Genomic DNA, 17,500 nt, shown 5'->3' on the forward strand with positions numbered 1-17,500 from the left:
ATGCAATTTAATTAAGAATAAGAAATTATTACCCATTTAAGTTGCAGAATATTACATAGTCTGTTTAATCAAAGTAAAGTTTTAACCAGGGGTTCAGGGCTTGTTTTTATTTTACTATCTTTTATTTACTGCAAGTTTAAAAGCAATTACAGTCTTACAGTCTTACTTATTCAAGTGGAAAAAAGACTAGTTTTACAGGGTTAAATATATTTTATCTTATTTATCATATACATTTGATAAAATTTCAAGCAACAGAGCATCTATTTATAGTCTGATCTTTACACACACACACACACACACACACACACACACACACACACACACACACACATATATATATATATATATATATATATATATATATATATATATATATAAAGTATATATACAAATATATACACGTATATATACAAATATATACACGTATATATAATATATATTTATATATACATATATACATATATATATATATATATATATATATATATATATATACACATTTGTATATATGTAGGATATACTATTAATTCAGAATAAACTTTGCTATACCAAACTTTTGAAAATGTAGTAGTGCACCCCCCCCCAAAAAAAAAATCACCACATTGTGATTTAGAATTTTTGTAAAATACAGCATATCAAAACAGATTTTTTTTTTTTAATACCTGAACGATTTTATATTTCAAGAGACAAGAAATTGTATACAAACGTTCGAAATTAGACCAGTTCATAATTCAACGACATACTATTAAGAAATCACTAAAGTTTTAAGGGACACTTTATTATATTCACAAACTTTTAAAATGCTATTCAAAATTCCTAAGGAGACAATGTAGCTTACGAGAAAGGAAAGCCGATGGAATGCCACCTCGGAGGAGGCTCTGGGATAGCCAGCAGGAAGCTGTAGGAGTCGTCGAAGTAGGGCACGCTGAAGTCCACGGCGTGGAAGCGGTCTTCCACGATGCTCATGACGTTGACGCAGATGTCCCTTGATGTGGATGGAATGGAGGTTAGATATGGATTTATTGTAAAATGAAGGTTATAAGGAATGCATTGTAAAATGCATGCGTTTTGTTCATGGTAAAATTAAGGCGTTATAAGATTAATTCTAAAATGAATGTTATATTTGTTCGTTCTAATATTAAGGCGTTATAAGATTAATTTTAAAATGAATGTTATATTTTTTCATGGTAAATTTAAGGAGCGATAATACTTTATTGTAAAATGAATGTTACATTAGTTCATGGTAAAATTAAGGCATAATAAGATTACATTGTAAAATACATGCGTTACATTTGTTCATGATAACATAAAGGGCATAAGGAATGCATTGCAAAACGCATGTTACGTTAGTCCATTGTAAAATTAAGGTGCAATGATAATTCATAGTACAATGCATATCATATTCGTTCATTGTAAAATGAAAGCTATAAGGCATGCATTGTAAAATGCAAGTATTACATTAGTTTATGGTAAAATTAAGGCGCTATAAAATTTCATTTTAAAATACATGCGTTACACTATTTCACGTAAAATACAGCAAATACAGTAGCGATCATTAAAGATATGGTGAGATTTAATCTTCGCAGACTTTATCTTTTTGAGAATTATTCAAACCATTCATAGAGCCTTGTGTATATCGATGTTTATGGGTTTTCCCCCTCAAAAAAAAAAAAAAAAAAAAAAAAAAAAAAAAAGACTCAATTACGACTAGGATTATCTCTTATAGAATTTGATAGAAAAAGTAATTAGAAAAATACTGATGTTAATTAATATTGTTAAGGAACATAAACCGAAAAATTCTATATCAAAGGATAAGTTTTATAAGAATAGTAGAATAAAGACGCTTATAAATTCTAATCAATGGGATTCGGGAAAACCAATGAAACGGATTACAATCTTTTTATGATAACGGAAGAATAAAGATGTTTGTGTATTTGTGCAATAGTAGTAGTAATAATAATAATAATAATAATAATAATAATAATAATAATAATAATAATAATAATAATAATAATAATTGATGTTCCAGATTTTAAGGTCTGTGTTTTAATAAATTTTATTTGTATGGAGAAGGTGTAGCAACTGGTTAGATTGTGTATTCATTTGCTTCTTACTTACTTACTTATTCATATCAATACTGAATATAAGATGGAATCTCAAAATGCAAATCTATTATATATATATATATATATATATATATATATATATATATATATATATATATATATATATATATATATGTATATATATATGTGTGTATATATATACACACACACATATATATATATATATATATATATATATATATATATATATATATGTATATATATATATGCATACATACATATATATATATGTATATACATATATATATATACATATATATATATGTATATATATATATATATATATATATATATATATATATATATATATATATATATATACATGTATATATATTGTTCGTAATTCCATTGTATTCCTCAGAATAGTAAAAATAGAAAATAGAAAATGCATAACTGATATGAATTTAAAAATCTTAGGTGTAAATCAAAATCCATTTTTCCTTTGCATTTTTTCTTTCCATCCACTTATTTGTAAGTGTGATAACGTTATAGTTCTTCTTTGAAAATGACAAAAAAAAAATAACCTTGAAATTACCATTACGAAAATTTAGAAAATGTACTATCATTAAAATTCCAATTATATACCTTTTTGAAAATTAATCAATGTTTTTTATTTATATATAATTCGCCATGTTTTTCTTTCTAAAATTATCTGAATATCCAACCCTTTGCCTTACGCGAGAATCCTTTTGAAATCTCCGATTATCTAACTCTTTCCAATAGCATCTCACACACTAGCAGCGTTGAAGCCTCTCAGTTAAAAAGAATTTTTTTTTTTTCAGCCAAAATGTAAAAAACTTACTTTTCTCGTCGCCACAATTCACCAACCATCCCTACCCAGGACCCGTTGACCATGCTACCCCACATCCCGTCAGGAGATTGGTCGTAAATGGTGAAAGTGAAGTTCAGAATGGGCTCAAGAGCCTTCAACATTGAAATGGAAATACCGATGGACTCCTGGGTTGTGGGTCCTGCGGATACGTAAGGGAAATCATCCGTCCAGCTGGCCAGGTGAAAGTTATACCCGTGGAAGTTGGAGAAGCGATCTACAAACAGATCGTGGAAACCCGGCGGGTCTGTTAGATCGTAGAAGCCGTGGGACCTGATCTTGTTGTGTAGCAGAAAACCGTCGTAGGTCAGAATGTGATACGTCAGGAAACTGACGAAGGGAGGAAGCTGCAATAGCGATAGGTACTGGCTGTGGCTGAAACTCTCCAGGGCAAGAAGCTGAGCAGCGTTGTTGGTCACGTCTGCGTTGATTAACACCAAGTAAGACGGAGTCCAAATTCGCTTGGGTAGGTTGCTGGTGAAATTTTTGACGGATGAAGCAGAAGAGAATAGGAGAATATGGACAAAGCAAGCGTCGTTGTAGTTGCCGAGCATATCATGGTTCAAGGAAGAAGCATCCTCAATGTTAAATATGACGTGTGGCATATCAGACATTCCATGAAATTGGTCCAGAATAGAAAGACTAAGATTCTGCGAGTCGTGTAGAATAATCAGTATTTTCCCTTTCAATACGTTCAAAGCAAGCGACGAAAGAATGATTGAATGAGGCAGTTCGTTTCTTATCGTTTCAACATCTATTAGATTTATATCTCTCCTCCTTCTTGGATAAGGGACAGCTATTGTCATATTTGCAAATTTCGCCTTGTCTACCTGGCCTTCGGTAGCTCCCGGTTCGACACAAGGACGTTGACATTGTTGACAAGACTGAGTAACCAATTCCTTTTTGGACGAAAAATTGTCAGTCTTATTGAGAATCTCCTTACAAAAAGGCGTGGAACGGCCATTGGGATGAAGTGAATTCCTCATCACTAATGCAGGTTGACAAAGGCAAAATGCTTTGAGGTGATTTACAGTCACCACAGGATACGAAGGAGTCACTGCTCTCATGAGTTGAAGTCCTCCGACCCGCCGAATGATTAGGAAAGTGATAAAGACTGAGGTTAGGTAGCGCCATTTCATGTTGTAATCTGCAACAGAAAACAAATGAATGAATACGAGTATATCAAGTATATCATTGTTTATGCTATTAGTTTTTACTCCTTAAAATGAGAAATATTTAAAAAAAGCTCTTAAATAAACCCATGTCATTTAGCTTGATGAACAATTTGTTTTTGCCAAAACATGTGCATACTAACACTGGGACAATTTGAAACGCTTATACATGCACCGATAATACAATATAGTTCATGTTAAATAAAGGCAACCAATTTGCACACACCCATACATAAAAGATATACATACAAACGTATGTGTCCATGTTTAAAGGTCACTCATGATTGACAGAGGCAAGGGACAGTGACAATGCCCTAGAGTGTGACCATACACACACACACACACACACACACACACATATATATATATATATATATGTATGTGTGTGTGTGTATGTATACTGTATGTGTGTGTTATCAGTACCCAAGCCCCCTCTCCATCAAGCTAGGACCAGAGAGGGCCAGGCAATGGCTACTGATGACTCAGCAGATAGACCTATAGGCTCCCCAAACCTAGCTCAAAAAAGATGTTGAGGATGCAGAGATGCCAAGTAACAATCGAGCTCGAGTGGGTCTTGAACCCCAGTATAACAAGTTGCAAGGCAAGGCCGTTTCTTATAGGTTACCACAGGAAAATTAAAAAAGAAAAAAAAAAAAAATCTTCACTTTCCAGGCAGTACGACTCTAAAGGCAGTCAAGATTAGATTCTTACCTCTCGGAAGTAGGCTGCACGAAAGACTAGTGATATGACGATAAATATCTCTATAAAAAGAAATAATCTCTTGCATCGTTCCATTTTAGATGATAAGCGAAGAGAAGCGTGGAACTCTGCGCATTGGGCTGTCCTCTGGATTTATTAGGCATTTACGCCAGTTGAAATGTCAAATTAGTTAATGACATGATTCCACGAATTACTCAGCCTTTCATCGCTTCACCTATGTCATGGATACAATGGAAGTAAAGGTTTTCTATTAAGAGAGATCGATAGAATTAATTTTAAACGATACTCTGGCAACAGTTGTGAGTTTAGCCCTCGCCTTCATGTACAAATTTGAGAAAAAAAAAATACAAATACATAAATTTTCTAAAAATAAAAATTGTCTTTGAAGAGGTAGCACAACTAAACCTTTGGCACACTTTCAAACGCGAAGGCTTTGTGGACGTTAATTCTTTAATTAACTTGTCAGTTGAATAGTTATTTAGCAGCACTGAACTTTTATTTCTAGTTTATATAGATCTGTAAAAGGTTTCCGTAAGCCAATGATGGTAATACAGTATAGCCATAAGATGTCAAACCAATTTTTTCAAACGAGTTATAAAATTCATCTTCATCATCATCTCCTCCTACGCCTATTGACGCAAAGGGCCTCGGTTAGATTTCGCCAATCGTCTCTATCTTGAGCTTTTAATTCAATACTTCTCCATTCATCCTCTCATACTTCGCACTTCATAGTTCTCAGCCATGTAGGCCTGGGTTTTCCAACTCTTCTAGTGCCTTGTGGAGCCCAGCTGAACGTTTGGTGAACTAATCTCTCTTGGGGAGTGCGAAGAGCATGCACAAACCATCTCCATCTACCCTCATCGTGATCTCATCAACATATGGTACCCGAGCAATCTCTCTTATAGTTTGATTTCTAATCCTGCCCTGCAATTTAACTCCTAATATCCTTCTGATGGCTTTGTTATCAAATCTACTAAATCTATTGGAGATTGTTTCATTGTCATACCATGGCTCGTGTCCATAGAGTAAAATTACCAAATATCTATTTGTTCTTTCATGCGCAATTGAGGCAAGAGCCACGCCAATAAGACTCAATGCTCATAAACAGAATAGTGAAATGAGAACGTTCTATATGAAAAATTATATTTAGACATCAAACTTGTTGCTACAACGCTGGTAAATAACACTTGCGTGCGTCACTCTAATTGACAAACTTCTTATTCTCTATTTTTGAAAGTTATAGAAAAATACGTTTTTTTTTTTTTTTTTTTTTTTTTTTTTTTTTTTTTTTAGGAAAGATCAATAGATTTCATATATCAAGATCACGTTCTTCCAACACAAGTTAGAGTGATGAAAACGTTCCATGACCTGACTCTGATTTGCCCTTTTGCATTCGGCAAACCACTAGCAAGCGCTTATACAAGGACATACATAAATTCGCATATATATGTATATGCATATATACATACATGTATATATATATATATATATATATATATATATATATATATATATATATATATATATATATATATATATATATATATATATATATATGTATATATACATATATATATATATATATATATATATATATATATATATATATATATATATATATATATATATGTGTATGTGTGTGTGCTAAATTTGTGTGTATACGTATGGATGCATGTATGTAGTGTTATACCCCAACCTTGTACACATACAAAAAACTTAATATCAAGTAACCTAAAGAATGATTATTCGTTTAAGAATTATTTCAGAAATGTCTTTATTAATCAAAAAAAGAAAGAAAAACTAGATAAAGTACCAATATAATTTTCACTTCCTTGATTATTGATTTACCTTTATAAAGTCTTCACTTCATTTAAATCTTCAGTTATTCTTTTTACCAGCTATAAATTTCGTTGTTTTTCTGAGATTCTAAAGGTATAATAACTACATAACGTGCTCTCTCTCTCTCTCTCTCTCTCTCTCTCTCTCTCTCTCTCTCTCTCTCTCTCTCTCTCTCTCAAGATTTAGCGAATTTGTATTGTTTTTTGGCAAAATTATTTACTTCAAGATGACAAGATTTTCTTGACTAACAAGGACCTCTCAGATTCGAAATCAGAGCCAATTTTCCTTGCTTTTGTTTTTGTTTTCAAACTGTTTACTTTTCTTCATAAAAAAAGCTGACCTTGAGCGTCAAAGAAATTCTATTTTTTTTTAATGAAGATACACTAACATGTTTACTGTTTACAATATCATAAACATATTTTGTTACACTAATTGGGTGTCATTTCGACGTAAAGAACAATCCTGACAGACAAATGCGCAATAATCCTAACTGCCTCAGGCTTGTATATCTAATTTTATGTTAATATGAAAGAAAATTTGTTTAATGCAATGAAATATGATATATCTGCGCAAAAAAAAAAAAAAAAAAAAAAAAAAAAAAAAAAAAAAAAAAAAAACGTTTACAAAGGCGACATGGATCATCTCAAGGGTAGGACAAGCCAAACGGTGAACTTTCCAGATGACACTTAAAGGTTTAAGGTCTAAAGGTCTCTCATGAGTGGCAAAGGCAAGGAACAGTGACGCTGCCCAAGAGACTGACTATATGCATATAATTAGCACCCAAGCTAGGACCAACGAGGGCCAGGCAATGGCTGCTGATGAATCATAACGTAAATCTATGGGCTCCCCAAAACTCCCTAGCCTTATCCCACAAGGATAGTAAGGTTGCATACACTACATGAAACTAGAGCTTGGGCAGGTTTTGAACCCCAGTCCAGCAGATCTCTAGACAAGGACGGTTCAAAGAGAGAGAGAGAGAGAGAGAGAGAGAGAGAGAGAGAGAGAGAGAGAGAGAGAGAGAGAAATTTCGTATACATCACCTCGATAAAGCCTTGCCTAGCCCTGACCTTCATTTGGACTGACTGGTACAAGTTAAAGAGCTAGAGAAATTAGAATAGGCAAAAGTCAATAGGGCGTGTGATCTATCCAGATTTCAATATACCCAGGGTCTATGTTACATCTAAGCGTGAGATTTGCCATCTGCGAGGCGTATCTGTCTTTGGAATACATCAACCTTTGCTGATATAGAAATAATCGTTATTAATGAGGTGACGCTCAAGCAGCAACGTATTTTATCCCTGAAACATTCTGTATATGACTTCAGATGACTCAGTTCAACATATTGGTTGGATTTCAAAATAAGATTTTTTTTACTATGAATACAATTTCCATTTACTTTAAATTCCTCTTCATATATAGATATATATTTTTGAAATAATAACATAAATTCATGTCAATTATTTACCCATTTGTAGTTTTATAGAAATGTGAGCTTTTACATTTGCTCTAAGTTTTCTCATTTCAATTCTTATACCATTTCTTTTTCTTAAAGTACTACCGTTAGAGAGTTATTGGGTCCTTTGACTGGCCAGACAGTACTTCATTGGATCCTTCTCTCTGGTTACGGTTCATTTTCCCTTTACGTAAGCATCAACCGAATAGTCTGGCCTATGCTTTACATATTCTCCTCTGTCGTCATACACCCGACAACACTGAGATTACCAGACAATTCTTCTTCTCTCAAGGGGTTAACTACTGCACTGTAATTGTTCAGTGGGCACTTTCCTCCTGGTAAGGGTAGAAGAGACACATTATCTATGGTAAGCAGCTCTTCTAGGAAAAGGACACTTCAAAATCAAACCATTGTTCTCTAGTCTTGGGTAGTGCCATAGCCTCTGTACCATTGTGTTCCGATGTCTTTGGTTAGAGTTCTCCTGCTTGAGGATACACTCAAGCACACTATTCTATCTTATTTCTCTTCCTCTTGTCTTGTTAAAATGTTCATATTTTATAAAGGCAATATTTACTTTAATGTTACTGCTCTTAGAATATTTATTTTTCCTTGTTTCCTTTCCTCACTGGGGTATTTTCCCTGTTGAAGCCCCTGGGCTTATAGCATCCTGCTTTTCCAACTTGGGATGTAGCTTAGCAAGTAATAATAATAATAATAATAATAATAATAATAATAATAATAATAATAAAATGAAAATTTATAAATATTTTCGTTTATGATTTTCTAAAAAGTGAACCTTTTTTTATCTAATTGTATTTCATGTTTATTCAAATTATATTATTTATTTTCAATCGATGATCTATAAAAGTATCCTAATAAATTTCATAAGTTTCAAGTGGAAATAAATTTTTCATGACTGCTTCTGTTTTGTCTCTATTTCATCGTTCAATATTGAATCTGCATCAAATTCTGATATTCTATAGAATTCTCTCCCATCTTCTTTTTCACCTAACATAGATAGATAATTACTCCTCTATCAAGAGAGACTTCATTTGCATACAGTGACAGGAATCATCGTTATTAATTTTTATCTGGAGATAAAATCGGCAATATGATGACAATTTTATGGCGTTTACATCAAGAAGATATTTGAAAAATATGTACATTAGATTTTCTTAAATTTTTGCTATGATGCAAAATTATACTTTAGGTATAAATATGAAGCATTGCTATATATTTTAATTTCTCTAATTTTTCTGTTTATCTTAAACATTATATCGAAAAACACTAGTAGATTCTGACGTGAAATTCCAGTGATTCTTTCCTGACACTCTCCGCCTGTCTGTCTGTTTGTCTGTCTGTGTGTGTACGTGTGTGACTGACTATACAATGTTTACACTACCTTGCACTAATTAGGTATTTAGATATGGAGGATGAATCTTAGTTTTCTGAGACGCGCTAAATCTCTCTCTCTCTCTCTCTCTCTCTCTCTCTCTCTCTCTCTCTCTCTCTCTACATACCACAAGTGCTCATTTATAAATATAACTTTAAGTGGTGTCATCATTGGTTTGAGACCTTCGCTCTATGACTACTTGCTTCTTATGTTTGAATTGAAAAGACTTTTTGCTACTTCTTATCTGGGTGAGTATTTTAATACACCTCTTTTCACTTCGCATATTTTTATTCTCTTATGCTATATGGGGCCATTCTATATTGGAGCTTACATAAAAAGCTAATAGTCTTTTTGGCATGTTAGACAATATTCACAGTCGCGTAAAATCAAGACACTTTATCAGGGTTCATAGGAGTAAATGCACATTTTGAATCTTACTACTACTACTACTACTACTACTAGTAGTAATAGTTGTAGTAGTAGCAGTAGTGATAATGATAATAATGGTATTAATGATAATCATTTTTTCGCTTATTGGTGAAAGGTTTATCTTGTATATTGGTGAAAGGATAGATGAGTTCGTATCTGAATGATGATAATAATAATAATAATAATAATAATAATAATAATAATAATAATAATAATAATAACCTTTTCTCGCATATTGGTGAAAGGATGGAAGAGTACGTATCTGAATGATAATAATAATAATAATAATAATAATAATAATAATAATAATAATAATCTTTTCTCGCATATTGGTGAAAAGATGGAAGAGTACGTATCTGAATAATAATAATAATAATAATAATAATAATAATAATAATGATAATAATAATAATAATAATAATAATAATAATAATAATAATAATAATAATAATAATAATAAAGCTAAAATAAAATTACTTCCTACTACACATATAAAACAAAGCACGAAACCCAAATGCTCTAAGCAACATCGGTCTTCCTCATTGCATAAGCGTCGCTCCCTTGCCTTTAGTCATGATTGTCAACAGGACGGAGCTGTGGCTCGGCGGCTTCCTTTGATTGTGCCGCCTCCGAAATTCTTCCCATTAATTTTTTGGAACGGTTGTCGCCTTCACAGTTTCTTTGAGTTATCTCTTCATTTGCAGGATGTGTGTTCTTCTAAAAGGTTAGGTGTTTTTAGAAATCTGGGTGGATTAACTGCTTTTATTGTTTTATATATGGGATTTTTAGTCATTGTATGCTTGTCACTATAATGATAATAATGATAATAATAATGATAATAATAAAAGTTATTATTATTATTATTATTATTATTATTATCATTATTATTATCATTATAGAAATGCTGACAAATATTGCCACAATTATTATTGTTTTTGAATTTACTATTATTATTATTATTATTATTATTATTATTATTATTATTATTATTATTATTATTATTATCATTATTATTATTATTATTATTATTATTATTATTATTATTATTATTATTATTATTATTATTATTATCATAGTAATGCTGAAAAATATTGCTACAGTTATTACTGTTTTTAAATCTATTATTATTATTATTATTATATCATCTTTATCATTATCATTATTAATCTTTTTATTATTAACATTAATATCATTATTATCATTATTATTATTATTATTATTATTATAATTATTATCATTATTATTATCATCATCATCATCATCATTATTATTATTATTATTATTATTATTATCATTATTATCATTATAAATGACTTATTATTATTATTATTATCATTAAAAAATGACTACGGATTTAACTAGAGCGTTTTTTTGTATGATGAAAACTTTAAGGATATAACTATGAAACCGATCTCATGATATAAAAGATTTTTTGTTTTGTTTCAAAGAGTAATCCAACAAAATATATGTGGCATGAGGATACGTAACTATATTGTTTAAAAGTATTATAATATAAATATTAGAGTCTCACTGCGACTATTAAAAGGGGCCATTGGTAATTTAAAGAAAATCATAAATACTAAAGCAAAACTATATTTTGATAAACTAATATTAAATTTTCTTTTTAATGTAAATATTGTTTGTATGTATGTATGTATGTATATGTATATACATATATATATATATATATATATATATATATATATATATATATATATATATATATATATATATATGTATATATATATATTTATCTATCTATATACCAAGGCACTTCCCCCAATTTTGGGGGGTAGCCGACACCAACAATGAAACAAAACAAAAAGGGGACCTCTACTCTCTATGTTCCTTCAGCCTAATCAGGGACCCAACCGAGTTCAGCTGGTACTGCTAGGGTGCCACAGCCCAACCTCCCACATTTCCATCACAGATGAAGCTTCATAATGCTGACTCCCCTACTGCTGCTACCTCCTCGGTCATCTAAGGCCCCGGAGGAAGCAGCAGGGCCTACTGGAACTGCGTCACAATCGCTCGCCATTCATTCCTATTTCTAGCACGCTCTCTTACCTCTCTCACATCTATCCTCCTATCACCCAGAGCTTTCTTCACACCATCCATCCACCCAAACCTTGGCCTTCCTCTTGTACTTCTCCCATCAACTCTTGCATTCATCACCTTCTTTAGCAGACAACCATTTTCCATTCTCTCAACATGGCCAAACCACCTCAACACATTCATATCCACTCTAGCCGCTAACTCATTTCTTACACCCGTTCTCTCCCTCACCACTTCGTTCCTAACCCTATCTACTCGAGATACACCAGCCATACTCCTCAGACACTTCATCTCAAACACATTCAATTTCTGTCTCTCCATCACTTTCATTCCCCACGACTCCGATCCATACATCACAGTTGGTACAATCACTTTCTCATATAGAACTCTCTTTACATTCATGCCTAACCCTCTATTTTTTACTACTCCCTTAACTGCCCCCAACACTTTGCAACCTTCATTCACTCTCTGACGTACATCTGCTTCCACTCCACCATTTGCTGCAACAATAGACCCCAAGTACTTAAACTGATCCACCTCCTCAAGTAACTCTCCATTCAACATGACATTCAACCTTGCACCACCTTCCCTTCTCGTACATCTCATAACCTTACTCTTACCCACATTAACTCTCAACTTCCTTCTCTCACACACCCTTCCAAATTCTGTCACTAGTCGGTCAAGCTTCTCTTCTGTGTCTGCTACTAGTACAGTATCATCCGCAAACAACAACTGATTTACCTCCCATTCATGGTCATTCTCGCCTACCAGTTTTAATCCTCGTCCAAGCACTCGAGCATTCACCTCTCTCACCACTCCATCAACATACAAGTTAAACAACCACGGCGACATCACACATCCCTGTCTCAGCCCCACTCTCACCGGAAACCAATCACTCACTTCATTTCCTATTCTAACACATGCTTTACTACCTGTGTAGAAACTTTTCACTGCTTGCAACAACCTTCCACCAACTCCATATAACCTCATCACATCCCACATTGCTTCCCTATCAACTCTATCATATGCTTTCTCCAGATCCATAAACGCAACATACACCTCCTTACCTTTTGCTAAATATTTCTCGCATATCTGCCTAACTGTAAAAATCTGATTCATACAACCCCTACCTCTTCTAAAACCACCCTGTACTTCCAAGATTGCATTCTCTGTTTTATCCTTAATCCTATTAATCAGTACTCTACCATACACTTTTCCAACTACACTCAACAAACTAATACCTCTTGAATTACAACACTCATGCACATCTCCCTTACCCTTATATAGTGGTACAATACATGCACAAACCCAATCTACTGGTACCATTGACAACACAAAACACATATTAAACAATCTCACCAACCATTCAAGTACAGTCACACCCCCTTCCTTCAACATCTCAGCTTTCACACCGTCCATACCAGATGCTTTTCCTACTCTCGTTTCATCTAGTGCTCTCCTCACTTCCTCTATTGTTATCTCTCTCTCATTCTCACCTCCCATCACTGGCACCTCAACACCTGGAACAGCAATTATATCTGCCTCCCTATTATCCTCAACATTCAGCAAACTTTCAAAATATTCCGCCCACCTTTTCCTTGCCTCCTCTCCTTTTAACAACCTTCCATTTCCATCTTTCACTGTCTCTTCAATTCTTGCGCCAGCCTTCCTTACTCTCTTCACTTCTTTCCAAAACTTCTTCTTATTCTCTTCATATGACTGACCCAATCCCTGACCCCACCTCAGGTCAGCTGCCCTCTTTGCCTCATGTACCTTGCGCTTTACTTCCACCTTTTTCTCTCTATATTTTTCATACTTCTCTATACTATTACTCTGCAGCCATTCTTCAAAAGCCCTCTTTTTCTCTTCCACTTTCACCTTCACTCCTTCATTCCACCATTCACTGCCCTTCCTCATGCTGCCTCCAACAACCTTCTTGCCACATACATCACTTGCAATCCCAACAAAATTTTCTTTTACTAACTTCCATTCCTCCTCTAAATTACCAGTTTCTCTTACTCTCACCTCATCATATGCCATTTTCAACCTTTCCTGATATTTACTTTTTACCCCCGGTTTTATTAGCTCTTCAATCCTCACTACCTCCCTTTTACATCCACCTACTCTATTCCCCCACTCTTTTGCTACAACTAATTTTCCTTCCACCAAAAAATGATCAGACATACCGTTAGCCATACCCCTAAACACGTGCACGTCTTTCAATCTTCCAAACATTCTTTTAGTTACCAACACATAATCCATTAATGCCCTTTCTACTACTCTTCCATTTGCCACTCTTACCCACGTATACTTATTCTTATCTTTCTTTTTAAAGAAGCTAGCACCTATTACCATCTCTTGTTCAACACACATGTCTACCAGTCTCTCACCACTCTCATTTTCACCTGGTACGCCATACTTACCAATGACACCTTCTACCTCTCCAGCGCCCACTCTAGCATTTAAGTCACCCATAACAACTACATAATTCCTTCTACCCAGTTCTTCTACACACCTAGTTAAATCATTCCAGAACTCATTCCGATCTTCTTCACTTTTCTCACTACCTGGCCCATACGCACTGACAAACGCCCAACATTCCCTACCCAACCTAACCCTTACCCACATTAACCTAGATGATATCTCCTTCCATTCCACTACTTTATATATATATATATATATATATATATATATATATATATATATATATATATATATATATATATGTATATATATGTATATATATATATATATATATATATATATATATATATATATATATATACATATATAAATATATATATATATATATATATATATATATATGTATATATATATATAATATATATATATATATATATATATATAAGTGTACATATATATATATATATATATATATATATATATATATATATATATATATATATATATATATATATATATATATACTGTATATGAATAGACACAATACACACACAAACACACACACACACACATATATATATATGTATATATATATATATTATTTGTATATATGTATGTACAGTATACACACACAAACATATATATATATATATATATATATATATATATATATATATATATATATATATATATATATATATACACTGTGTACATGTGTGCTTGTTTATGTGAGTGTAACTATCTTAATTTTATATAATGTAATTATGTGACTCCTCGTAGCGGACAATATTGCTTATTTTGTTTCCACCGTGGAAGATTTGGTAAGGAACTAAATTATTGTCTGAATATCCTAGTACCAGAATCCTTTTTCTCCAGTTTAGAAACAACATAAATAATCACAGAGTAAAATATAAAATGAAATCTATGGCAGCGATCCCATAACGATGTGGCACAGACCAATTAAAGAATTTATGATGGATGGAAAATATATGTGAATAAATAGTCTCATCTCTATTGATATTATATAATCCTATTAGCTAACAAATTCGAGATGAAATGTAACATTTAACATCTTTCTATTTTTTTTGTTTTTTAATTTAATGAATTTTTCTTTGCATTGACTGGTTACATTCTACTAACCTTTTCGATTAGAAGCAGCCATTTGAATGGGCAACTGCTGGTGGATGGGTTGAATTTGATGAATCGTACGTAAATAAAATACACACTCTATGGCCACTTAATTTCAAACTACAGGTCACGGAATGTTAAGTCACATATATTTTTGTATAACTTGAAGAAGATACCATGGAGTGTCTAATAATCTATATGGTTATGCAAATCTACCGTTATAGATCGTTGTTAATTTAAAACCAAAAGAGTTTTCACATTTTTTTGCAAAGTATCTCTTCAGATGAAGAATGAAAACATTTTACAATGCTTCGACACCAATGGAAAGCCATATTTGCTGGGCATCAGCATGAACCATTCGGAAAATAGACAGCGACCAAGATGATCGGAGAGTATCTGTAATAGGCAATAAACTATCCAGTTATCCGGCGACTACTGTAGCCAGGGTTGCCAGGATTTGTCAATGAGAAAAGGCCAACTTCTAATTGACCGCAGCTTTAAAAGGCCAACGCATTAGTAAAAAAAAGGCCAAATATAAAGTATTTAAGGTCTGTCTCTATTCATGATATTACTGAAGGCCAAATAATAAAAAAAAAAAAAAAAAAAAATTGAGATTTTGTGGCCTTAAAAAAGGCCAACCTTGCAACGCTGACTGTAGCTACTTGAAAAACTCGTTGGAAACTGTCTTTTCCTTTTAATCTGCTTGTTTAGCTTCGACTCCTACTTTGGTTGTTTCTTAACATTTATCTTACAATTTAATAGTTTTTAGTTTACTTCTAACCATTGCAAAAAGCAAAATGCTTTGAGCCCAAAGGCTTCAACAGGGTAAACAGTTCATTGAGGAAATGAAATAAAAAAAACAAAAAGAGAAATAATGAACAATTTAAATGAAATGTTTTCAGAACAGTAAAAACATTAAAATAAATCTTTCACACATAAACTATAAAAACGGGAATAAATGAATACAAATTCGTAGAAAAATTATTTTATTCTGTACTGCACAAACAAAGTAAACATTTAGTCATTCATCTACAAAGACAATGGACATTTTAAAAAATCCGATGTTAAATAAATACGAACAAATTACAAAATAAACCTTAATAAATTTCTCACTCCTTTCCTTTCTTTATTTGAAAATTTGCCAATATGCTTTGATAAGATAATTTTATGTATGTATGTATATATATATATATATATATATATATATATATATATATATATATATATATATATATATATACATATATATATATATATATATATATATATATATATATATATATATATATATATGTATATTGATATATACATTTATATAGTTTCATATACAATATGCACATATGAAGATATACAGTATATATAGCCTATGTATATATTGTATATGTACATATATATGCATATACATATATACATATATATATATATATATATATATATATATATATATATATATATATATTTATGTATGTATGTGTGTGTGTTGGTGTGTGTGTAGATATATACTATAAAACAAGTCATTATTATATTTTATACAGCACATAGGTAGTTACGGTGGGTTTACTAATGAAATTTCCCCCAAAAATATTCAAAGCACCTATATAAAACATTGGCCATTGCACACAATTATGAAGACAATTAGAAAAATAAACAACAAATAGATATAAGCTTAAGACTCCTCACATCATCAGTGCCAGAAGTATGATAAGTAATATGAAAAGTAAAATTTGCAAAATTTATACTATATGTAATACTAGAAGAGTTAGGATTAGAAAAAAAACTAGAAATAAGCAAGGAAAGCAATTTAAAACTTTTAGTTTCTTACTTGATAAAATGAGTTCCAAAACCTTGTCAATAGCTTAAAGCTTCGATGTTTATAACAAGTAAAAAATAATCTTCACATTGTTTCGCCTATCCATTTAAAAGCATTAGCTG

General features: G+C 32.0%; 1 protein-coding gene across 1 annotated transcript in view; it reads right to left on the reverse strand.

The window, feature by feature from the left end:
• The window catches only part of LOC137646841 (ionotropic receptor 93a-like), an 11,446-nt gene extending 10,464 nt beyond the window's left edge, over nt 1-982 (reverse strand). Inside the window, exon 1 of the mRNA XM_068379919.1 lies at nt 839-982. Within this exon, the coding sequence (XP_068236020.1) occupies nt 839-966 (128 nt within the window). The 5' untranslated portion in view covers nt 967-982. The remainder of the gene's footprint in view (nt 1-838) is intronic.
• Between the last annotated feature and the right edge of the window lie 16,518 nt (nt 983-17,500).

Source organism: Palaemon carinicauda, chromosome 9 (assembly GCF_036898095.1).
Source record: "Palaemon carinicauda isolate YSFRI2023 chromosome 9, ASM3689809v2, whole genome shotgun sequence".
In the NCBI taxonomy this organism is placed as follows: domain Eukaryota; kingdom Metazoa; phylum Arthropoda; class Malacostraca; order Decapoda; family Palaemonidae; genus Palaemon; species Palaemon carinicauda.